Below are 26,335 nucleotides of genomic sequence, written 5' to 3' on the forward strand. Positions count from 1 at the left end.
TTTTTTATAATATTACACAAAAAATACACCACTACAAAATTGACTAAAGACTTTCGAGTTTGCTAAAAACTGAAATGTTTGCTTGGAAGTATTACCAATGTCAGTTAAATTAGTAGGAGGTGTCAAACTTATTTTTATACCTTTCATGAAACGACATAACTTTGGTCCAATGTTTGAAAATGTCAAAAGAGTTGCATTTGAGGGCGGGGGTGGTAGTTATGATATTGTGAGACCTGCTGGGTCTAAGTTGGTATATATCAGTTTCTTTACGGCGATATTTAGTAGAATTTCATATACACACATCTAAAGGTATTTGGGTCGGACGAAAAAAACGGATGGTTCCGTCGGGTTCAGCGAACTGGAAAACTTAGGTTGGAATAAAAATCATGAAAACTCTGATACAGCCCCCAGAAAACTAGAAAAATGCTCAGAAATTTTATGGGACATGCAGTTTTTTTTGTTGATTTTTTAAAGTAAATTCGATACAGTTGAAAAATAGTGGCTAAATTTAAAAATTTGATATACACTTACGAACATTTCGATTCAAAAGCACTAAAAATTGGAGACACTTTTTTTCAAGTGCGAACATATTTGGGGACCATATAATTTATTTTCAGATAAAAAGAATTTCACCAGTGCCTCATTGCTTAAGAATATAAGTAAGTTAGTTCGTAGCTGCCCTGATAGGGGAATCTAACTTGGACAACACGAAAGTCCGTTGCTGAGCTGAATCGAGGCCCATCTATGCAAGAGCAAACCACAGGTGGCCAGCGGAATCCCGAAATCCACACAGCCATCTTCATCTGGTTTAGTTGTACCGATGCGGGCTAAGAATATAACTAGCATGCCAGATTTTATAAAAAAATAATCCGTTCGACATGAAATTATGCTTATATTCATGAAAGGTATAAAGACCATCGGACAGTCAAAAACAGACCCGCCCTTGTTTTTACATTTGCGTGGTAGATCCACGTGATTCTCAACTGGCTTATGAAATATTCTAAAGACATAAATACATTGTGCAGGCGCAGTCCCAGTCCCAGTCTCAGTCTCAGTCCCAGTCCCACTCCAAGTCCCAGTCCCAGTCTCAGTCACAGTCACAGTCTTAGCCCAAGCCCCAGTCGCAGTCGCAATCATAGTCCCAGTCCCAGTCCCAGTCCTAGTCGGTCCCCGGTCCATTTCCCGGAACAATTGACGTAATACTAATCTGGGCAAAGCTCTACCTATATACCAAATTTTACTCAAATCGAACTGTGAATAGAACTTGCTCGAATTGATCGGTCCCTGGTCCACTTGCCGGAAAAAAAACTTCACAGAAGCACTCTTTAGATTGCTGTGAAGCTATCCTGCAAATTTTTGCTGCATACAAACATACATCCTTCTTTATATATATAGAAGAATTATGTATTGAATTTTTTAGCATAATTATTTCAGCTCAACACATACGTTGGTCTATTCACCGCTGAGAAATCAAATCGGCAGCAATACAATACTATATTAAATCAGTGTATCAATTTGAAGTTAGTACAAACACATGGACTAAGAGCAGTTAGTATGATTGAATATTGTGATACCAATCATATGATCGTGGAAATGGGTAAGAATTTCAGAACACTAATTTTTACTAATTTAAGATCAAAAGCTAATAATTTAACACGCACACATACGTACATACCTGACACGTGTATTTGAAGATTTATATCTTATATATTCAAAGATTTATACCAGAAATAAAATTTATCATTATAGACTATTTCAAGTAGAAACACGTAAAGTTAAGTTGAATAATATACATCTTGAGCCTATAAAAATCTCATCGGATGTTTAAGTAAATTTACACGTATCGCACATTTTCATAGAATATGATTTTTAATATAAAAGAAATTATATTAGTAGATATGTAAACACATATGTATGTGCGTATACATTAGAGTGGTCCTTAGCGGCATAGAAATAATAAATAGATATAACATCATTGCGACTTGGACAATTCCGAGTTATAGAATCTCAAAATTCACAAGTTAGACACGACGAATCATTATTCAAGCCCGACCATACATCATCCCGACAAGACAAAACGCGAACACAAAGTTCTCCAAAAACATCCGGACCAAATATGATATTTTAATGTAATGATGTAATTTTCTTTTTTCATTTTGACTAGAGATTGTAAGTACTTCTGAAAATTGTCGTGATTCTGAAATCGGGATCAAGAAGTGCACCCAGTAATAATATAATTCTGTGGCAATTTGACAATAATAGAACCTATTTCGAGTTAAGATAATGTCTTTAAATTGTTCTTTAAATAAAAAGCTATCCGCTACTTGTCGTTGTTGTTGTTTTAGCGATAAGATTACTCCCCGAAGGCTTTGGGGAGTGTTATCGATGTGATGGTACTTTACCGGATACAGATCCGGTATGCCCCGGTAATACAGCACCATTAAGGTGCTAGCCCGATTATCTCGGGAACGATTTATATGGCCACATTAAACCTTCAGGCTATCCCTGCCTTCCCACCCCCTAGTTCCTCGTCGATCCTCGTCTGTTAGTGAAACAGGATTCGCCACGGATAGGTGAGGTTGACAATTGGATTTGGAGAAGCTATATATTGCGCTGGCAACCTGAAAGGGTTGCACCACACAGCCCCTTGAGTCTGGTATTTTAGTCGCCGCTTACGACATGCCAACCATATAATATAGAAAATAACGGACACCCTAATATGTATGTGTGCACCGCATTTGAAAATAGTAACTAATATTGCAAATTATTATTATAATTTTTTTTTTTTTTTTCTTTCATACAGATTCGTGGAACTTCACTTTTTATGCCATTACTTTTGTATTAATTTTGCTTGTCGCCTTTAGCAGTTCATTTGATTATTATCTAAAGCATAAACTAAGGGATAAGGAAATTACAAATGATGATCATTACAAACATCCAGTGACAGGATTTGGTAAAAATGAATAACAAATTTGTGTACATACATAAGGAATTTTTATATCGGTGATGTGTTTTTTGCAAAGCTGTCCATCGACTAGGTCTTATCAATATATCAATCTACAATTAACGATAAAGAGCTATATCTAAACTACTAAGAAGCGCTGATTTTATGCCAAGATGGATCGGTTAAATATCATATGATGTGAATGAAGTGAAGGTTTGATGTGATGTCATATGCAATGATATAATATCACTTGATATGACATGATGTAAGTTGTTGGTTAATTGGTTATGTGTGACTTAGTTATGGACCCAATTATTAACGTTTCTGTATGAAAAGCTTTTAGGTGCGCTTAACTTCCTAAAGCTGCGAATGTTAGATAGCTTCTCAACACATCTTAAGGTGTATGACTAAATTCATGCTCATACTTGACAGGTCATAGATTTTATATATCACTTCCACTGATTTAGAGGAAAGGTGAGATCGATTTACGTTTCTAACGGTATGGTAAAACTGGTACAAAAAAGTTGCAGCCTTGTCTAAGTGCACTTAATACCGGTGGCTAAAGACATTGACGAAAAGCGCAGAGCGACGTTAGATATGGACATGGAATTATCAGTTATGGATTCTCCTTACGCTGCTGTCCTTTACTTACTTACTTGGTTGGCGCTTAACCGTTTAAACGGTTATGACCAGTCGCTTCTTCGCTATTCTAACTGGTGGCGATTTCACATTAAGGTTCAGGAGTTCGTAACCTTTATGGTTTGACAGAAATATTTCCTCAAAAAGTATGCTTAAGTCGGTATCTATGGCAGCGCAGGACTAATGTACCGCCTAGACGAAAATTACCAAGGTAATTGTTGTGACTGCTGTCCTGGGGACTCTGTTCCTTGTTGTTGTAGTCCGTCAAGCATATCCGACATATCAACAAACAGTAAGCACAATTGGGCGGTTTCATAAGAGGCGGCTGCAGTGAAAAAAAGATCATGTCAGTTGATTTTCATCCCTGTACAAAATGGGTTCAAATGCCATTTCACGTGTGGTGTAACATCATATACGTACAATTGTCGGTAGGGGTGTTCCGTGAGGTGATCGACGTCTCATGTCTCATGCTGAATTACCTTTATGGCGGAACAGCTAGGCTCGCTTAGGCATTCACATCATACCACTTTAGCGATTAGTGCAAAGTCAAGGATCTGAAAATGTTTTAAGTCCAAAATAAGCCTTAAAATGACACCAGCCGTTGGTAAAAAAGCAACCAATCTATTATATCATACGAAACAATCAACAAATCGCATCACGATACATCAAAATGGAATGTATCAAAATCCATCATATATTTTACGCGACATCATATTGTAAAAAAGCACATCAGCAAAAATTGTTTTATGCAAAATGACATCATATGAACAAGTCACATCGTCATATCATATCCTTTGAACCTAATAGGTGTAATATCACATGAAACGAAGAGACCTAATATGATGTCATCTCTTTTTATCGTTTGTAAGTAGTCGGTGAGCTGTTTTGCAAAATAATTGTTGATAAATGTTTAGAATATATTAATAGTAGATTTCTGTATACTAATGCTAAACTTTTCAATTATCTTTTCTCAATAGTTAACAAAATAGCTGTAAGCTTTTCAATCACTCGCAATTGGTATCGTCTAAATCAGGAACCAATTGGCAAGCTGGGACGCGATCTACGTTTTCTTGATTGTTTCAAATTTTTTTGTATGTTTTTGGTCGTTTTTGCGCATACAAATTGGATCATATATGAAGGTTCTATAAGTAATCCACAAAATAATGAACAACTACTGCATACAGTCGCTGGCACATTACTAATATCAGGCGGTTTGATAACAATCACGTTCTTTGTATTTAGCGGTTTATTGTTGACAATTAATTGGATATCATTTACAAAGTTGAAGGATGAGATGAATACAAAAGAGTACTTGTTGACTTTTATTAAGTTTAATGTATTTCGTTATTTGCGGTAAGTTTTTGTTTAATTGAAATGTTACTTCGAGTTTTCTTTATATGGGCTATCTTTTAGCTTAACTGTACCTTATGCATTTGTTATCTTGTTGAGTGGTGTATATTTTGAAAATCATGGCGGTCCACTTTGGCGACATATTATGGAACGTGAACAGCTTGCTTGTCGCAAAAATTGGTGGGCCAATTTGTTGTATATCAACAATTATTATCGTAATAATGAAAAGGTGAGCCAAAAATTCAATTTATGAGATTTTTTTCCAATCCTTACACATACAGCCGAAATGGTTTTTTATTGTAATTGGGTTATTTCTCATTCGATTTTTGTACTTATGTCATTATTTTGGTCATGTGAAGCTTTACATTTTTTACTCACACCTTTTTGAGTAACCGTTTTCGTTATGCCTGTTAAGGGAGTTATGGCCCCTTAAAGTATGCTTCATGTCTTATCAAACTATGAAAAACCACTACGAGCAAGCTACAGGAGTGTTCACAAAGATATTCGAGGCCAAAATATTAAAATATAAACTCTTTTTTAAATTGAAAATCAAATCAGTTACCATATGTATTTTAATTAGCGAGCTTTGCTCATATTGCTTTATACAATGGTTTTTGTAATTGATATTAGAGAAAATTTGTAAGTTTACAAACGGCGATGGTTACTAGGACATTTTCTGAATTTCACTTCTTCATCAGCTAGCTTTTCGGCAGCTGAGCGTTGAACTCGAATCTCCAACATTCATATCAGTGCAAGCCTTTAGCTATACAATTGGTCTCTCTAAGAGTTGCCTTTTTGTTTATATTCCTTTTGATCACCAAATTGTACCAATTGTACAGCGAACAACGGGACATTTATATGGCTTAGCAGCTAAAGGCTTGCACTGATATGAATGTTGGAGATTCGAGTTCAACGCTCAGCTGCCGAAAAGCTAGCTGATGAAGAAGTGAAATTCAGAAACATGTCCTAGTAACCATCGCCGTTTGTAAACTTACAATTTTTCTCTAATATCAATTACAAAAACCATTGTATAAAGCAATATGAGCAAAGCTCGCTAATTAAAATACATATGATCATATTGATATAATAGTAACAGCGGAAGTATTAAAAACAAATACTGTAAAAATCCGAAAAAATGTTACTAAGCTTTCAAAAGCGCGCCTAAAAATCATATACACACCATTAGGAATAAACTACCTACAGAGTATATGTGCCTACATGGTGATCAAAAGGAATATAAACAAAAAGGCAACTCTTAGAGAGACCAATTGTACAGCGAACACCGGGAAATTCATATGGCTTAGCATCTAAAGGCTTGCACTGATATGAATGTTGGAGATTTGAGTTCAACGCTCAGCTGCCGAAAAGCTAGCTGATGAAGAAGTGAAATTCAGAAACATGTCCTAGTAACCATCGCCGTTTGTAAACTTACAACTTTTCTCTAATATCAATTACAAATCAGTTACCTTATACAAACAATTTTTATTTGAAGGGATACACATAGTTTGTTTAATTTTCGTAACTCTCAACATAAGCTTCAAATTTGGGTGCAGTCTTCTGCACATTTTTTTATCGAGACCGGCCGGACCTTACTTTTTTTACACCCAACTGTACTTGTATACAGGATAATTTAACTATATTAAAATAACGCTGGGTTCGTGCTATCATTACCAGTTTTGGTACACCGACCTATCTGATTGTTGAATAGGTTTATAACTAAAATGGGCGAAGCAGACTATAACCACGCCAAAATTTTTCAATATCGAAAATTTGGAAAATTAAATAATTCATTAACAAACACTGAAGCGTGGTAAACCATGCAAGTGTATTAATTTTTTAAGATGTAAAATACAAATTTGCAAAATGTTCAAACGGTAAATCAAAGCCGTTAAAGGCAGGATGTTGGATCGGATGAAAATTAGTACCATGAATTGTCTACCACGTCTACCAAAAAAAAAGGTTTAAAAGTCTAAGGTTGACGCTCAGTATGAGAACTTCGAAAACTGACGATATCGAAAATTTGGAAATTTCATTACCAAATGCAGATAACATCATGAAATTTGTGAATTGCTAGTCAATTGATGCTATTATGCTAAATAAAAATTTTGCAACATTTGGAAATTGGGCGTAACACCAGCCACATACAATATAGGAAAAATTATGTTTTGCAAGGCGCAAGTCAAAGTTTTGCTATTTTATATAGAGCTGAGCAAAATCCTTTGACGACCACGCCCTTAAAATAATTTTTCGAGTCTCATCTTAACGAAATATATGGTATAAGATTATTTAAAGCTGATATTCCACCTCTGAATTGATTTAGTTAGGAAATTTTATATTTTTTATTCATAAAAGCGGGCGTGGCTCTGCCTCTTCTTAGTTGTCATAAGCCTAACAAGCATCATCCTATTCTTACGAAATTTAGCAGGACCGTTATTTATATAACTGTTTTATAGCCTCCTAAGAAAGATGACATTTCGCTTTGGACTTCTTGATTTCTCTTTAAGAGCTCGAAGGTGGGTATATAATGTTCGATTTCACTCAAACTTAGACCTCCTTATTCGTTTTCTTAAAAACTTAAGATGCACTTTAACGCCGAACTTGTCGTTGTTTGTTATTTTGTACTCATTTCTCTGTTTTTACAGTGTATGCTACAAAGTTGGTATTTGGGAGCCGACACCTTTTCGTTTATGATCTCTTTGATCGTCTTAATGACAGCACACAAGTATGATATGCAATTCATTTACAAGCAGCTATTTATTTATCAAATTACTTTACTGCAGGTGGCCTCATCTACGAAATTGGATTTATAGCTGCGTTGCTGGCATCTTTTTTGCTCTACCCGGTTTTATAGCCTACTTTGGCAATTATGATCCCTTTTTTGTACCTGCACCACAGTAAGTTGCGACTTTCACAACGGATTAACTAAGTATACATTCATTTTTTTTTTTTTTTATTGCAACACAGGACACAAAAGGACTCTTTTATAGATGATCGCGAATTCAGTGAATTATATGCACCAGTTTATATGAATTTTGCATGTTATTTCTGTGGTGTTCTAGCTGCCATCGTTTATGATGAAATTTCATCACAACAATATAAATTATATAAAAATAAATTATTTCAATGCTTTTGGTATGCGCTTATTCCACTTGGTATTTTGTGGCTGTTTTCATCACATCCGATTTATCAAAATTACTATGACGAACATTCACATTTTTGGCGTAGTATTTATGCTGCCTTACATCGCAATACCTGGGGTTTAGGTTTGGGTATTTTTGTTGTTGGCATTGCATGCAAAGTGGGAGGTGAGTTTGTTGTTTGTGAAATTAAAAAAGAAAATTGTATGACATAAGTTTTACTTAATTTTAGGTTTATTCCGCAAGTTTGCTTGTTTGCCAATATTTCGTGTTTTGGGCCGGCTCACCTATGGTGCTTTTATGATCCATGTTTTTGTGTCGCGCATAATGTTGGGCACATTGAGAACGCCACTTTTTTTTGGTCCTGAAATTATGGTAGGTTCCCATACACCTACGTACAAACCTATAATTTAATTAAAAAAATTGTTCTCTTCCTTTAGTTCTCTTTCATTCTTTCCACTTTAGTCTTGTCTTACTTGCTCTCATTGATGTTAGCGGTTCTAGTTGAATTGCCTACATCTGCCTTGCTGAAGCTGATACGCTGATTTTCGCTGCTAACTAAAGTTTAAGAAGTCTGCCACAATGCTCAGATGAATGCAAAATTCATTGCCTGTAATCTTTTTTTATTTACAAAAGACTTATTTTCTTGTAATTTATTTATTAGTCAATATGAGTATACCAACTTTTTTTACTTTAGTTTTAGGAATAAATTTAAAAGCTTTTTTATTATTTATAAATAAAAAATTAATAAATTTAAGTTTTTTTTTATTATTTATAAAGAACATACTTATTTTCAATAACTTGATGATTTTTCAAATATTGTTATTGTAAATTTTTGTAACCGCAAGAAAAAACACTCCCTCAGAGTTCAGAAGAGTGCTACGGATGATGGCAGTCTATTTTCGGATATGAGGCTGACGCTTCGTTACTAGCACTTCTGTTACTAGCCCTACTACCGCGAAAGCCGGGTTTCGAACCCTCGTACTTTCGGGCTTATGGATTTTAGTTGCCTCTTACGATAAGCATGCCATACCACGGAAATATTCCACTGCTACAACAACAACAACGGAATATTCTAAAGCCCTTACTCCACAGGCTTCTTTAGGTCTATAACACCGGGTACTTTAGGCACGTTTATGCAATTTAAACGGTGGTAGCCAATAAATAACGAATTTATATTTAAGTTTTAAGAACTGGCTTACCTCGTGCTCACAGCGCATTGATTTTCGTCGCTTCTTTTTTCACGTAAACTCATATAAAAAGATTTTAATGCCTCTGCAGCTTCTGCATTTAATAATGGACGGCAAATTTGGCGAGCATATGCTTTAAGAGAATATATAAAGTTAGTTTAAGTACTTAAGTAAACTAAAAGCATATACCGATAAATTTTTTCATCAATATGAGTGGCAGCAAATCCAACTCTTCTTCCTTATCGAAATCAATAAATTTTATCTTCAAACGTTCAGCCAAATCATAATTATCATCATCATCGACTTCAACAACGTCGTTATGTGAAATATTCATTGAATTATTTGCTTTTGGTTTTACAGCAAAACGCGCTGTAATAGCTGCGCTTTTTTTAATACCATCCTGTATTGCTTTAATATGTTCAGTTAGTGAAGTATCCAAATCTTTATTAGACTTATCAACAATTAAAAAAATCAAATGAAATTGTTGCAATAATGCTGCACCTAAACGTATATTTTCGGTGAGAGGACGAGATTGATCATAATGACCACGTAATGAATTAGCGGCAGCAATAATTGATGTAGGCGTCACCATGGTTGTATATATACTAGGAAATGGTAATGAAACAATTTTTGATTGCATCACTTGCAGTAAGATGTCTTGATGTGATGTCAAACGATCAATATCATCAATCGCACAATGGCCTGTGTTCGCCGCATTTAGAGCACCTGCATTGATGATGTGATTTGTGCGACCTTGTATCGCAGTGGTCAATGAATTTGCAGTTGGAGAAGAACGCTTGCCGCTGATCAGTGTGGCTGTAATAAAATTTTAGAGAAATAAAGTATACATATACTTAATTTAAACTTTTTAAAATATTTATATACCTCTGGTTGCAACTTTGGCGCACATTTCTAATAAATGCGATTTTCCAATACCAGGATCGCCTACAAGCAACACATTAATTTCCGCGTCTGTATGCATTTGTGAGCCAGCACCACCAAACAGTGACAGTAGCACGCCTGCTTTTACTAATTCTGAAACATGCAGTTCGGGTGCTAATGAATGTGCCAAAAGCTTAAAGCTGTCGGGTTCTGAAGTAATCATCGATATAGCATCCAGGTCACGCTGTGTGAAAGTGTGTGGTAAATGATTGGCGTCTATTATTGAAACAGCTTTCATATAAATTTTACTTGTTGTTGCAGAGGAATTCGGATAGACATTTTGTTCGTCTATGAGTGAGCGCATTTTCAATGTACCATTGATGATGACATCTTGACCACAAACAAGTGTGTCGACTAGATCGTATCTTAGCTCGATGTCGAAATTTTCCGTTATATCAAATTCTTCATCGATTGGAGTTTTTATGCTGTTGTCTTGTACTTGTACAAGTTGTTGTGGTGTTATGCGCGTAAATGGTGAAGAGCGTTGTTCTATGAAATTCTTCTTAGCTAAGCAACCATCTTTTTTGCAACTGTACGGTCGGGTTGTGTAGAATCCTATTGGTGGCAGAAAATAAGCGGCATTAAAAATTAAATACGAAAGCGGAGATATAGCATATATCATAAGGATGTAAAGTAAAACTAAAGTGGTCTTCATATCCTTCGAAAAAAAGGACGCTCCCTGGCAAAGACCTTTAGACCAAACAGATCGATTGATACCACCTACCCTCAGCGGGTTAGGGGATCATAATATACCCACGGTAGGTATGCCTGTCGTAAGATACGACTAAAATACCAGATTCAAGGGCTGTGTAGCGCAACCCTTCAGGTTGCCTGCTCAATATATAGCTTATCCAAACCCAATTGTCAACCTCACCTATCCGCGGCGAATCCTGTTTCACTAACAGACGAGGCCCTGGCAACCCCAAGCTCCTCATGGAACTTGGGGGTGGGGAGGGAGGGAATGGCCTGAAGGTTTAATGTGGCCATATAAATCGTTCCCGAGATGGTCGGGCTAGCACCTTAATGGTGCTGTGGTACCGGAGCGTAACGGATCTGTATCCGGCAAAGGACCATCACATCGATAACACTCCCCAAAGCCTTCGGGGAGCAACCTTATCGCTAAAACAACAACAACATTGATACAACCTTGTACCAGCTGACCACAGCAATCCAGCATACAGAGAAGTAGTACTTTATGTCCTCTTGGACATATGCGAAGCCTCTGACAACATTCTTAGTTGGTATGAATTGTTTGGAGGAAGAATTCGGCGATTATAATAATCGGATAACTGAAACTTCAGTGGGCCAAGGTCCAAATTAACATCAAAAAGGGCTATACATAAGGTGTGGGCGTGTTGTACCTCGTCTTTGACGCCTAATAATGGACGAGCGAATACTGAAAGGTCCATGGCATCGGATGCAATGCGGATATGCGGATGACATCGTCTTTATTGCAAGAGAAGAGTTTGAAAGCATAGTAAAAGATCTGTTGGGGAGGGTGAGGGTGCTTGGAAATCACCTTCGATTCCGAAGCACCCATCTTCACCGATAATCAAGTTTTGCTATTTTTCAGAAATGGAGAGGGCAAATCTCACACTTTCAGTTCGTCAGGCGCAACATTAACAAAATCGAAGGACTTGAAGAGTTTTAAGGAAGAGAGGTTAAACAAAATAGGTAATTTCTAGAGTTGGGAGTTTCTACCGGCAACTATACGCTATAAAGCTTTGCGAAAGTTGAGGGGTGTGTGCAAGCTTTTGCCGGTATGCCCAGGTACTACCCCTTTTAAAGACTTCATATGTACCAAGATATACCACAATTAATGTGGCATAATAAGGTACCTTCAATGATCAAACGATCTGTTTTCGCCATTTTAGACAGCGACCACTAAACTTGACTTAACCTACCAGGTACCACCTATCCCGAGTAGATTTCCCTCTCGCTGCATGTATTCCTTTCTCAATAAATACCATCACAACTTACCACTTTGTCTCATCGCCTGCTCCTGTCCGCAGCGCGAGCACTTGTACGATATCCATGTTGCTGCAGCCTCTACATTGCCAATTGCAGTGACAATTCCCCGAATGCTACATAAACTGTCAACCAATGTGTTGTCTTCTAATTGTGTCATAGTGCTTATCACTTCCTGGAAATCAATTGGGCGCACATATATCTTATGAGGTAGTGTACAACGTGGCACATAAACGTCTTTACTGCAGGCTTGCCCACTCATTCGGCCATTAACAACTGCAATTGTTACAACTTTATGCATTGCTGCAGCGAAAGTGGCCAAAGTACGCAGCGTACGCCCTATCATATCTTCCTTTATTTGTGGCCAAACGCTTTTTAGCGACTCATCTGTACAAACTATTTTTGCGTCCAATTTAAAACATCTTTCTGCCAGTATATGACATAAATTATAATGACCAGCGTTTCTGGCATAGTGTTCCTCCACTGCGATGATGCGCTTGGCTACTTCTGATGTTTCGTTGTATGTTTCTTGTGGAAAATATAAATGCCATCCTGGACATTGTATTGGCATTTCGGCTGGTATACTTTGTACTGTGGGTTGTGCATCTGCCGGTGCTGCATAACCGTCTGAACGAAGAAATGATGAATCCAATCTTATATTCAGTGGATGTGTTATGTTGTCTGCGTTCGATTGTCCTCGGCGGACACGATAATTGTTCGCATTGCCACCACCTCTCACTGGATTTGTGCTACCACCGCGACCACCAGCTGGTATTGTGCGTCCATTACGCCGAAAATAAAAGTAGGGCCGGTACGCACCACCACCCTGGCCTCGACCGCGTATGAAACGACTAGGAGGTCGAGAAGTTGGTGGGTTCATTTCTGATTAAGCAACTGTATATCCCAAAAGTTAATTTTAAAAATTCAAATGATAAATTGACCGCGAAATGTTTTTAAAAGCAACATTCCACAACTTGTTGGATTTTATCGAGTTCCCACAAGTGAGTAAAAGAACGCTTGGATCTGCTGGGAGATTTAACTGATTGCCGTTGAAACAAGCTTGATTGTAAAGACAGCTGTTTGCCAGATTTCCATTTACGCCTAATAGTAGGCAATGAAGCCAATTTTTTTGGCTGCGCGTTGCCAACCGATGAAAATTGCATCTTCTGTTCCTAAACATATCTCATATTACCCGCAGATTTTTCGACTACTGAAAACACAATGTCGGGTGAAATTATCTGTCTGCTCATTCCATTTCCAGAGACCCGGTCCGCGCAGGACATGATTTTTGATTTCGATGAAATTGTAATATGCTGTTCTTTGGTCAAAATAACTATATATATTAAACTATATGCTATTGTTTATAAATTTATATAAAAGCAAATGTAATAACGAACATTTCAAAGAAAAAATCATGAGAATCGGATATTTTTGACAAAGTTATTAGCAGTTGAAAAAATAGGTGAATAAAATATCGATTGCATTTTATCGAATTCAATTACCGATAAATATGAAAAAAAATTGTTTGAGGCAGGCATGCTTAACGAACGAACAGGAGAGTAAAACCGTTACCTGGAGCGAGGTTGCGTACGGTCACTGTCGAGTATAACCAAGTCCGGGGAGAAGTGATCTGTGAAGTCTTAATTGGGAAGGTCATGGTTTTACACAAATTCGTTGTGGCGGAGATTGTTGATGAAGTTATATTGGGAGTGGATTTCTTGGTTGACCATGACATCAAGATCGATATGCAGAAAAGGGTGATGCATTATGAGAACCAAGACGTGCACTTAACTTAGGTTTGGAAAAAGGGTTCAGCAGTAAGCGAGTGCTGGTGAAGGAGATTCGACAGAGACCACGAAAGTCAAGGAAAGTAGGTCGAGCAAAAGGTGATGGATCGAATGGGCTAAATAAAGCGAAATCAAAAGTACCTGCGAGAAAAACCCTGGCATTGACAAACCCTAATGGACGCACTAAAACGACTGAAAGAATTTTCCAGAAAGAATGCAAGGGTGGTTTCAAGCCAGCGCGTACTACTGTTGTGAAACGTCAAGAAGATACTGATGATGCAAAGTCAATTTGCCAAGATCAAGCTCTGCGAAGTAGTTCTTCATTGGCCAAGCAACAGAGTGCGAGGGAACGATCCAGGATAATGTGTAGTAAGATGAAATACAGGCACAAGGAAAATAATTTGGAAAGTTTCCGGGAGGGAGATCTGGTACTGCTATACAACCCTCACCGGCGGAAAGGTGTTCCATCCAAATATCGGTGCAGTTGGGAAGGCCCGTACAGAGTTGTGAAGACGATCAGTGATGTCGTCTACCGCATACAAGCAATTGGGAAATCACGAAATAGAAGAGTGGTACATTTGGCGATGCTAGCAGCGTTTAGATCGAGAGATTTGTCTGATCGGGACGATCAGACTTAGGTGGAGGGCAGTGTTACGAATATTAGCAAAACTAAGGGGTGCTGCTGTCTCTAAGCCGATGCTAAGCAGTGACGCGAATTCACATCCATAGATCAATCATTATGTATCTACATAAACGAAACAATAATTGCGTCTACACATATGTACCATGTACGTATACGAGCAGCGGAGAGTCAATGCACAAACACATGCATATATCTGAGATACTCCTATAAGTATGCAATGAGAAAAACTATAAAATTGTGCAATTGTAGTTACAGCTGAGAAGTTTGAGAGCTACTGGACTAGTAGATTCACGAAGCGCCTAGAAGATGCGAAGGTTGAAATCAAAGAGTATAAAAGGCGGCAATTGTAGAGGCGCTGGAATTCAGTTTGATTTGAGTTGTCAAGCAGTTTCGACTGAGACGCTATCTAGCGAGCAAGAGCAGTATTATTTTGAATAGTAGAGTTTAATTTGAGCTATCAATCAGTTTCGTTATTAAGCAAGCTATTCGTTGCAAAGTTTGAGTGTTATTGTGAAGTACTTTAATAAAGGCCATTTTGCATTATTAAATATTGGAGTTATTTATTCAACAGTTTAGTGATTCGAACTTAGCAGAGGGTTGCAAATAAGAGGATTTGCAAGTAAAATCGTTACAATATCTATAGAGCATTACGCATCATCTATATATATAAAAAGAAGTGTACATTTTGATTGTCACTCCATAACTCGAGAACGGCTCGACAGATTGCCATGCAATTTTTAGGAAAGATACAGGAAGGAGAGGTGATGGTTAGTTGATTTTGAAATTCCAAATCGGTTTAGCCATATATATATAAGAATCAAATTCTGTGTGTGTGTGTGTGTTCGCTATGGAAACGTATTTCCCACACATCAATCATCACCAAATTTTGGTTATGGGTTCCTACGATCAACGGGAAGGTTTTAGGCTAAAAATAACTTCGATATATAAAAGGGGCGTAGCACCTCCCATACAAATGGAATCTTTGGTACTGCATACCTTTGAAGGTATACATGCCAGAACATTGAAATTCAATGAGGAGTTATATGAGGTCAATCCCTAACACCACCAAGAAAATGCGGAATTTTGAGAAAGGGGGCGTGGCACCTTCCATACAAGTGGAATCTTTAGTAAAGCATAACTTTGAAGGTATACATGCTAGAACATTGAAATTCAGTAAGGAGATATTTGAGGTCAATCCTTAACACCACCAAGAAAATATGGAATTGGGAAAAAGGGGCGTGGCACCTCCCATACAAATGGAATATATTATACTGCATATATCTGGATGTCATAATGGTAGGATAATTAAAATTGGTAAGGAGCTATGTGACGTTAAGTCCTAAAACCTCCAGTAAAATGTGGAATGGGGAAAAACTATGGGTGCCGTACAATCTTAAGTTATTTTAACACCTAAAGTTTGACTGCATTGTTGAGTTTAGCTGTTATGCCTTTTGGACGTTTAGTAATCTGCCGCTGTTAAAAAATTGTTTAGCTTCAGTCTATCTATATCTTCTATAAAAATCAAATTCAGTGTGTGTGTTCCTTATGAAAACGTGTTTGCTATACTTCGATCATCACCAAATTTCGGCTCGAGGTTCCTTCGACCAAGACGAAAGTTTTTCATATTTCAGAATTAAGAATTTTAAATTTTAATGTTTTTGTTTTTTGGCTAAGCGAAAGAACTATCTTAGCTCCCAAAAATGATCATGTTAACAAAATCAATGATCGCTTTCAAAATCAGTTTCCTGGTGAAGTGACGAAATATAAATCGATCGACACAGTTACAGATGAAGATAAAATTGTGTATTATCCAAATGAATTTCTATACTCCTTAGAACCAAAAGGAATGCCTGCGCATATATCAGCTTTGAAAATTGGGTCACCAGTCATGCTTCTTCGGAATGTAATCAAAACAACAATCACCAGCGGTAAAAGCAACACAATAATATAAAATAAGATACAATAAGATACAAGAATAAAATGTTTTAACAGAAAATTTCACCAAATATGCGTGCAAAATTCAATTCAATTTACAGAACAATAAATTAAATTATCAACAAACAAAACAGAAAAAATAACGCAACACCCATTCGATCTCGGGCGTTACAACGTGCGGCTGGTAATGCTAGTACTGTATATGGTGAAGAACGTCGTATTGCAAATGGAAGAAAGGACGCTTCTTGTAGCGCTTCGTTGATATCGAATATCGGCTTTGCAGAAAGAAAACAAATAAAGGAGGAAACACGAGAGTGAGATACAAGATAAGTGCATGCAAATTTTAACCCTCCGATAGATTGTGGCGCCTGGCCAGACGAGCTTTATTTTCGTGACTTACTTTACTGCTACCCACCCGATCATGAAAAGCTTTAGTGACTTTTTAAGTTAAGGGATGGTTGTGGTATTTAATATATAAATCACTATTTAATAATAAGCACTATTTATTTTTATAAAATATTTTTATTTAACCGATCCTAAAAATATGTTACAAAACGTTTTTAAATATTTCAACCGAATGAAAATTTTTGAAAGACAATATTTTACAATTGAAAAATAAAAATTAACAAGAACAAAAAAATTCAATTTATTTAAAGTAGGTACATTTAAAGTTGAATATGAATATAACCCTACAATACTCCCCCTTCCGGAGATTTAATGTTAAATAAATTAAAAGTAACTTTCTTTTTTGTTTTTGTGTTAGGTATCTGTATTTTATCAATCATTGCTGGTTTTAAACGATCAATAGGAATAGATTTAATTTCATTGTTTATTTCAATTTTAAAGTTTTTAATATCTTTTTCAATAACTCTATAAGGACCTCCATACGGATGTTGCAATGAATGTTTGTTTATTACACGTACAAAAACAAAATGACAATCTTTTAAATATTTTGGAACAAAAATGCCACTAGAATTTTGATGATGTTTCAAATTTGATTTAAAATTTTTAAAATGTTCACGCAAACTACTTAAAACATCCGTTGAAGTTATATTCTCTGTAGTTGAAACAAATAATTCACCAGGTAATCTTAAATTTTGTCCATAAACCATTTCAGCCGGTGTTGCTGAAATATCTTCTTTAAAAATCGATCGCAAACCCATAAGTACTATTGGTAACTCTTCATACCAATCTCTGGATCCATTCCTAGCCATTATTGAAGATTTAAGCTGTCTATGAAAACGTTCTATCATTCCATTAGCTTGGGGATGATAAGGAGAAGTTGTTATTTGATGACTTCCAAGAAGTTTCGTTAATTCTGAAAACAAGTTTGAAGTAAATTGAGATCCCAGATCTGTTGTTATTTCTAATGGAACTCCAAAACGTGAAATATATTCTTTAAAAAATTTATTTACAACCGTAACTGCAGAAATATCTCTTAGTGCGAATGCCTCTGGCCAACGTGTAAATCTATGAATTATAGTTAATATGTAACGATATCCTTTTGAAACAGGTAAGGGTCCAACAATACCTAAGTGAATGTGTTCAAATCTAGATTTTGGAATTGGAATTTTCATAACTGGAGATTTTGTATGACGATGTACTTTCGATTTTTGACAACTTATACATTCTTTAGACCAAGTATTAATATCTTTATTCATTTTAGGCCAAAAATATTTCTTAACTATCAAACGACGTGTAGCTCTACTACCAGGATGTGAAATCCCATGTAACATATCAAATATTATTTTTCTTAAATTGTTTGGAATGAAAGGCCTAGGACTTTCTCCTGACACTTCGCACCATATATTAAAGTTAAGAACAGGAATTTTTATTAATTTCAAATTTAAAAATGTTTGCTCTGAGGTAAGTTTGCTTAATTCACTGTCTTGTTGTTGTTCACTTTGTAAAATTTTTAAATTAATGTTCGAATTATTAATCGCTTCTACTTCAAATGCACGAGATAATGTATCAGCTACAACATTTTCTTGTCCTTTAATATACCTAATGTCATTCGTAAACTGAGCAATGAAATCCATATGTCTAGTCTGTCTTGGACTGCGTTCTGTTTTTGAATTTAAAGCAAATACAAGAGGCTTGTGATCTGTGAAAACTGTAAATTCACGTCCTTCTAGAAGGTAACGAAAATGTTTAATGTTCAAATAAATAGCTAATAGTTCCCTATCAAATGCACTATATTTAATTTCGGATGGAGACAATTTCTTTGAAAAGAATGCAAGTGGTTCTGACTTATTATTAAACGTTTGATGTATGACACCACCTATTGCCGTATTGGATGCATCTACATTTAAAGAAAGTTTTGCATCTTTGTTAAAATGATTTAACAATATCGCAGATGCAAACTTTTCTTTAATGCATTCGAAAGCTTTATTAGATGTATCGTCCCAAATTAAAATCTTGTCTCGCTTCTTATTTGATCTATTAATTAAATCATAGATAACTGTCGTAAACTCTGCTAATTTTGGTATATATCGATGGTAATAATTAACCATACCAATAAATTTTTGTGCCTGCTAAATAAATTTTGGGCGATCAAAATTTCGAATGGCTAAAACTTTTTCTTCTGAGGGTCTAATTCCCGTTTCAGAAATATTATGTCCTAAAAAGTCAACATTTGTTACGCCAAAAGTACATTTACTTGGTTTTATATTTAAACCGTACTCCGTTAGGCGCTGAAATAGTACGCGAAGATCTTTGAAATGTTGTTCCTCATTTTCACTTGCCACCAAGAGATCATCAATATATGTAAAAACAAAGTCTAAATCATTAACTACTTCATTAATAAATCGTTGAAAAGTTTGCGCCGAGTTCTAAGCCCGAAAGGCATTCGTACAAATTCAAACATACCAAAAGGCGTAGTGATTGCAGTTTTATAGGTATCTTCTTCTGCCATTGGAATTTGGTGATAAGCTCTTACCAAATCTAATTTTGAAAATATTTTCTTATTTCTTAGATTCATGTTGAAGTCATGAACATGGGGCAAAGGATAACGATCAGGAACTGTTACGACATTTAATCTTCTAAAATCTCCACAAGGACGCCAGTCATTTAACTCCTTCTTGGGTACAAGATGTAAAGGAGATGCTACTGCTGAATTAGAAGGTCTACATATCCCTGTCTTTACTAAAAAATCGAATTCAGTTTTAGCTACTTTGAATTTAATGGGGTCTAAACGTCTTGGTTTAGAAAATGGCAAATTTCCTTCAGTGACTAATCTGTGAACTGTTGTATGTCTAACTGGTTGTGTATAATCTGGTTCAGAAAATAAAGAAGGAAATTCTTTTAGTAACTTTGTAAATTTGTTATCAACAGCGAAAACTTTTGGTAGCGAAACATTACAAACACATGAAATTGTGTTAATTGAAAGACTTGTTATCGGATCTACTAAGCATTTGCGTTTAACATCAACTAAGAGACCATATTTACACAAAAAATCAGCACCGATAATTGGTTTAGCTATATCCGCTATTAAAAACGTGAACTGAAATTCGCGACGCAGTCCTAAATTAATATTTAAAAGTTTTTTACCGTATGTCGAAATCGTTGAACCGTTAGCTGCAGTTAAAATAATATCTGATGGCTTTTTCGAACTTGAAGATTTTGAAACCGGAAGCACTGAAATTTCTGCTCCACTATCTATTAAAAAATTAAGTTTGTTTGTTTTATCAAAAATAAATAAGCGACGTGTAAAGGTGTCTAAATGTCCGTTGTTTGTCGCCGTAACAACGGATAACTTTAGTTTGACGAACTATTATTTTTAAAAGCGCATGGTTGTTCGCACTTCAAAGCCTGATTACCAAACTTATAATGATACCTACAGAGCCAATTTGGGTTGTCACGAGACTTTGATCGATACCTAGAAGGACTTCTAAAACGATTCCTACTAAAAGATCGGGACCTTGAATAATTTTGACTCATCTGATTTTTAATTTCACTGATCTCTAATGACAATTTTTCAAAATTTTTGCACATCATGTTAGTTGTTTGAACCAAATTTGAAATAATTGCATTTTCGCTTTTAGAATTTGGAAAATTACTAACTGAGGCTATTTCATTTTTATTATAAACTTCCCAAATATTATCGGTTTATTTAACTAATTCACTTATTTCATTAAAATTCGAACTAGTAAGAATAATACTTAAATTTTTGGGCAACTTCCTTATCCAAAGCTTTTTAAGAATTTCTCTGCTAAAATTGTTTCCAGAGAGTAGCACTAGAGACCGATAAAACTCAGAAGGTTTACGATCTCCCATTTCTGAATCGGATAACACTCGATCTAATTTGGCATTCTCACTTAATGAGTGCCGTTCAATTAAAATTTTCTTTAATGCAGAAAATTTGTCATTTTCAGGAGGATTTTGAATAAAATCAAGAATTGTCATAATTACATCCTGTGGAAGTGCAGTTATGACATATTCATATTTTGTCCCTTCCTGAGTAATGTTCTTTCGACTAAATTGCATTTCAGCATGGATGAACCATGCTTCAGGGCAATTAGTCCAAAATTGGGGAAGTTTTACCGATGTAGCAAAAATTTCATTATTTTGATTCACATATGGATTTGGTAAATCATTTTGATAATTTTCATTATCCAAATCAATAAGTGAATCGTTTACTTGATTTCGTGGTGTAGATGTACGTATATTATTTGATGGTGAATGAAACATTGTTAATAGAAATAACTACAAAAATTATATTATAGGAAGAAATAAAAATTTCCGGAAAGGAGCGTTTACAAAACCCAAATTATTAATCTATTTTGATACATATACAGATACATATAAATAATATTAATACTAGATACAGCTCACCAAATATTTGTCGCAATGGTTTTAAAATTGATTGATGAATTTGGACAATGTATTGTGCAATGGCTTTAAAATTGATTGATGAAATTGGACAATGTATTGTGCAATGGCTTTAAAATTGATTGATGAAATTAGACAATGTATTGTGCAATGGCTTTAATTGTTTTGTATTTGTAGCTTTTGTTGTTGTTGCTCTTGCAATGTTTGATTGAAAGGCTGATGTTAATGATGCAGCGGTAACGCCTGAAATAATGACAATCCAAAAATACGACGAAGACGACGTCGTGCAGTTGAAAATAAACTAATTTTATAGAAGTGAATCTAGTTTTTGGACCACCACGTCTACGTCAAATACACGTTAGAGAGGGCTCTTGTGATGTTCACGATATATTTGGTATATATTTTCAACTTGTTTTTCAGATAATTCTTCGAGTAGTGAGGACACTTCACACTAGTTTAAAGGTACGAATTACAAAACTTTTAGCGAGTTAGAGTTGGACGTTGCAAGATGTTACGCACTTTATTTGAAAGTGAATTTAAATAAATCTCTTCGCTGGTCTTTTGTAAATCAATTAAAGTTTGTTCAAGTGCACCACCTTTAACAATTTGTTTAAGAATTTGCTGATAAAAACGTAATAAGTTGGATATAGTAAACAGAACTATGGTATCGTTTTCGGAAGTCAATATGGTTTCCACTCGCATAATATATAACTAGGAAGAGAATAAATCGATTTTTGCTGAACATCAACTGGTGGCGTTATTATTTCATACAGCATACAAGAATTAAAATTTGATTCGTTCTTATTGAAGGACGGTTTTTATGTTTGGCTGGCTAGATCGCCAATGTGGTATTTAATATATAAATCACTATTTAATAATAAGCACTATTTATTTTTATAAAATATTTTTATTTAACCGATCCTAAAAATATGTTACAAAACGTTTTTAAATATTTCAACCGAATGAAAATTTTTGAAAGACAATATTTTACAATTGAAAAATAAAAATTAGCAAGAACAAAAAAATTCAATTTATTTAAAGTAGGTACATTTAAAGTTGAATATAAATATAACCCTACAATGGTCTTTATAAAAATTCTTAAACCGATATTTTTTTATTTTTATTTTATCTGTTTTTTTGTACCAAAGTTGATTATGACACATTTTAGCGTTGTCGTCTGGTTAAATGAACATAGCATATAAGACCTCATAGTTCGTATTAATTTCAAAACTTATCAATAAAAATTCAAACTTTTTTATTAAATAAAAATTAAAATATTTGTGGATAAAGTTCAAAGTGTAAAATTTCGTCTGGCCAGACGACAACGCTAAGATTTGTTGAATTTATTCACCGCTAATCGGAGGGTTAACAAAAAATTAGGCGATGGATGGAGGTTTGCAAGCCAGTTTATTTCAGTAAGAAAAAAAAAAACGGCGACCGTTTTCCGGTGAGTGCTTAGATACCAAGTTGGCACATGTCTCTGTCAACTGGAGACAATGATGAAGCACATAAAATGGTGAGTCCAAGTATACAAAATAGAACAATGGAGTTAATATTCCCCCAAACGACTATTACGAGGTACGAATAAGACAATTGCTGTCTTCACCTTATGAAGGCTAACTCAGACCTGATAAATCTAACATCAATCAGATTTTCACTAGGCGCTTAATCTTAAAAAAATCTTGTGGAAAAAGAATTTCCGCACATCATGCCACATCATATCAAACAGGTGGGGTACATTACCTCCCTTAGGACTGACACACTTGTATCCACTTTTATCAATAAACGGCGTGAATGTCAAGTGCAAGAATGTCCTTTAAGTGGCAGTCAAAAAATGATAGTAATACCGGAAAAAAGTATGCATGTATGTACATTAGGGTGGTCTTGTAAATAAAATATTTAATTTTTTCTAGTCTCACTCCTTCATAGAATAACACTTAGGTCAGAATTATTACACATTCAATATATTACACAATGACGCTTTTTATTCAGAGTGGCATTTACAGAAATAAAGATGAAAACAGATAAAACATTTTTAATCCTTTGCTTTAGCACCTGACTGCTAAAACTCGTCCATAATATTAAGAGATGTATCAAAAGACACGTTTGGTTCTCAGGAATCTTAATCCAGAGGGCGAACATTAACTTTATAACCCTTTAAATTAAAAAATACAGTTTACATAAATACGGCGCACGTTATTTACATTTCAAACAACCGGATCCGGAACTAGATCTGAACCCAGAACCGGAATTGGAACCGAATTCGTAACCGAACCATGAAACGGTTTAGGGGGCTTAGAATATACCCACAACTTCGGGGAGTATCATCGCTACAACAACAACAACCGGAAACGAATCTACAACCGGAAGTGGATTGGTACCGAAACCGGAATCAGACCCTGAACAGATAATGAAATCGTATCCGGACCTGAGCCGAATAGGGACGGCGCTTTATCAATTTTTTTTATTTATTAATGGTTTGTTTGTGGATGGCTTATCGGTTTCCATTAGGTGTGCTAACGACGATGCATAGATGAGTTACCGATTAGATATCGAAGTGTAACAAATTATCTATCATTAACAAAGGTTATCAATGAGTGACTGATTTTTATAGACGAGTTATCGTTATCGAAAGTTTACCGATTCACTATCGAAAAGTTATAGACAAGCTTTAAAAAAGTTATTAGTTTGCTATCGAAAAGTTGTCGATGTGCTTTCAAAGTTCTATTTGTTATCGGCGTGCCATCGATTCGATCGAAAATTTATCGATTTGTTATCGAACAGTTATCGATTTTTTATCCAACAAAATATCGATTTTTAATCAAAAAGTTATTGATGCAACATCGAAAAGTGATCGATTTATTATTGGAGTGTTACCAACTTGTTATTGGGCGGCCGCCGTGGTGTGATTAGCGTGGTTCACATGCCTGGCCAAAGATCCTTGGTTCAAGGCCCGGGCAAAGCAACATCAAACATTTTAAAAATGTTTTTTCAATAAGAAAAAATTTTCCTAAGCGGGGTCTACGCTCGGCCGTGATTTAGCAAACAATACGAACGTAATGAAAAGGTTCTCAGTGAAAATTTATCTGCCTTTCAGATGCCGTTCGGACTCGATATAAACCATCCGGCCCTAAATCTTCTCTGAGTTGAATCGCGCCTGTATTTTTATTGATTTTTTCTTTTTTTGACTAGTTTGTTATCGACGACCCATAGGTTTATTAGGCAATAGATTCCGATAAAACTTAACTATAAAATCGATGACTCACCTGTTTGGTAAGACTTGATGAAGTTGCGACGCTTTTACTCAAACCGCATCTCGCTATGCTTGTGAGACACTTCTTAACCATCTACAATGGGGATTAAATTAAATGTGTAATATTTCTGACCTAAGTGTTATTCTATGAAGGAGTGCGACTAGAAAAAATCAAACATTTTATTTACAAGACCACCCTAATGTACATACATGCATACTTTTTTCCGGTATTACCATCATTTTTTGACTGCCACTTAAAGGACATTCTTGCACTTGACATTCACACCGTTTATTGATGCAAGTGCATGCAAGTGTGTCAGTCCTAAGGGAGGTAACGTACCCCACCTGTTTGATATGATGTGAGATGATGTGTGGAAATTCTTTTTCCACAAGATTTTTTCAAGATTAAGCGCCTAGTGAAAATCTGATTGATGTTAGATTTATCAGGTCTGAGTTAGCCTTCATAAGGGGAAGACAGCAATTGTCTTATTCGTACCTCGTAATAGTCGTTTGGGGGAATATTAACTCCATTGTTCTCCTTTGTAGACTTGGACTCACCATTTTATGTGCTTCATTGTTGTCTCCAGTTGACAGAGACGTGTGCCAACCTGATATCTAAGCACTAACTGAAATAAACTGGCTTGCAACCTCCATCCATCGCCTAAGTTTTTGTTAACCCTCCGATCAGCGGTGAAAAAATTCAACACATCTTAGCGTTGTCGTCTGGCCAGACGAAATTTTACACTTTGAACTTTATCCACAAATATTTTAATTTTTATTTAAATTTTGAAGAAAACTCGTCGCACACTGTGACTAACCAGAAATAAGTTTGAATTTTTATTGAAAAATTTGAAATGAATACGAACTATGAGGTCTTATAGGCTATGTTCGTCTAGCCAGACGACAACGCTAAAATGTGACATAATCAACTTTGGTAAAAAAACAGATAAAATAAAAAGAAAAAAATATCGGTTTAAGAATTTTAATAAAGACCGGCTCTAAACTTAAAAAGTCACTAAAGCTTTTCATGATCGGGTGGGTAGCAGTAAAGTAAGTCACGAAAATAAAACCTTCTCGTCCGGCCAGGCGCCACAATCTATCGGAGGGTTAAAATTTGCATGCACTTATCTTGTATCTCACTCTCGTGTTTCCTCCTTAATTTGTTTTCTTTCTGCAAAGCCGATATTCGATATCAACGAAGCGCTACAAGAAGCGTCCATCAAAAAACCCGAGTCTCTATAAATAATGTAAGGAATACTCCTTTGGGAGTATAGGACAGTTCCAAATCTAATCTGTATTCATACAAAAAATGTGCTCCAATTAACATTGCGATGTCCTAGGAGAGGAGTAGGTGATCCCACTCTAGCTTTGTTTGTGAGTATTCCATAGAGTACATACGTGAGAGCACTTTCCAAAGTACTTTCACTGTAGTACTCCATGGAGCACCCACAGAGGATCATATGTCAAAGTACTAAAGAGGAATTGTGTCGGAAAGAATTATCGAAGTGAATTTAATTTAAAATGAAAGTAAATGAAGAGGGGCAATACAATTTTTATATTTTATACTACGAATATTCTTATGTTATTCAGCATTTGCGTGAATAAAGAAACTAATATAATATGTATGTTGCCAAAGTAAAATTTTATTATTAGTTATTTGCATGCAATATTTTACTTTTTATATGAAAACTGATGTATGAGATATTAAGGGAGTTCG

The 26,335-nt window shown here is 35.5% G+C and overlaps 2 protein-coding genes across 2 annotated transcripts in view; one reads left to right on the plus strand and one right to left on the minus strand.

The window, feature by feature from the left end:
- Positions 1 to 26,335, minus strand: part of rec (recombination-defective) — a 138,030-nt gene that overhangs the window by 29,766 nt on the left and 81,929 nt on the right. The window contains exons 2-5 of the mRNA XM_067782909.1: positions 12,183 to 13,488; positions 10,146 to 10,757; positions 9,450 to 10,076; positions 9,273 to 9,393 (exon numbers count right to left, since the gene is read on the minus strand). Coding sequence (XP_067639010.1) covers positions 9,273 to 9,393; positions 9,450 to 10,076; positions 10,146 to 10,757; positions 12,183 to 13,050 — 2,228 coding nt within the window. The 5' untranslated portion in view covers positions 13,051 to 13,488. The remainder of the gene's footprint in view (positions 1 to 9,272; positions 9,394 to 9,449; positions 10,077 to 10,145; positions 10,758 to 12,182; positions 13,489 to 26,335) is intronic.
- On the plus strand, positions 2,873 to 8,801 carry LOC137250322 (nose resistant to fluoxetine protein 6). Its single transcript, XM_067782923.1, has 8 exons — positions 2,873 to 2,976; positions 4,561 to 4,936; positions 4,997 to 5,162; positions 7,576 to 7,655; positions 7,714 to 7,827; positions 7,898 to 8,238; positions 8,303 to 8,445; positions 8,511 to 8,801. The coding sequence occupies exons 2-8, from the start codon at positions 4,677 to 4,679 to the stop codon at positions 8,613 to 8,615; spliced, it is 1,209 nt and encodes a 402-aa protein (XP_067639024.1). The 5' UTR covers positions 2,873 to 2,976; positions 4,561 to 4,676; the 3' UTR covers positions 8,616 to 8,801.

The sequence above is a fragment of the Eurosta solidaginis genome, chromosome 1 (assembly GCF_040869045.1).
Source record: "Eurosta solidaginis isolate ZX-2024a chromosome 1, ASM4086904v1, whole genome shotgun sequence".
NCBI classification, from domain to species: domain Eukaryota; kingdom Metazoa; phylum Arthropoda; class Insecta; order Diptera; family Tephritidae; genus Eurosta; species Eurosta solidaginis.

What these genes read in the sequence shown, in the direction of transcription:
- LOC137250322 (XM_067782923.1), top strand. Translation starts at nt 4,677, where the DNA reads ATGTTTTTGGTCGTTTTTGCGCATACAAATTGGATCATATATGAAGGT. An exon ending in ATTATCGTAATAATGAAAAG is followed by an intron (nt 5,163 to 7,575) that starts GTGAGCCAAAAA and finishes CTGTTTTTACAG; the next exon opens with TGTATGCTACAAAGTTGGTA. An exon ending in GTCTTAATGACAGCACACAA is followed by an intron (nt 7,656 to 7,713) that starts GTATGATATGCA and finishes ACTTTACTGCAG; the next exon opens with GTGGCCTCATCTACGAAATT.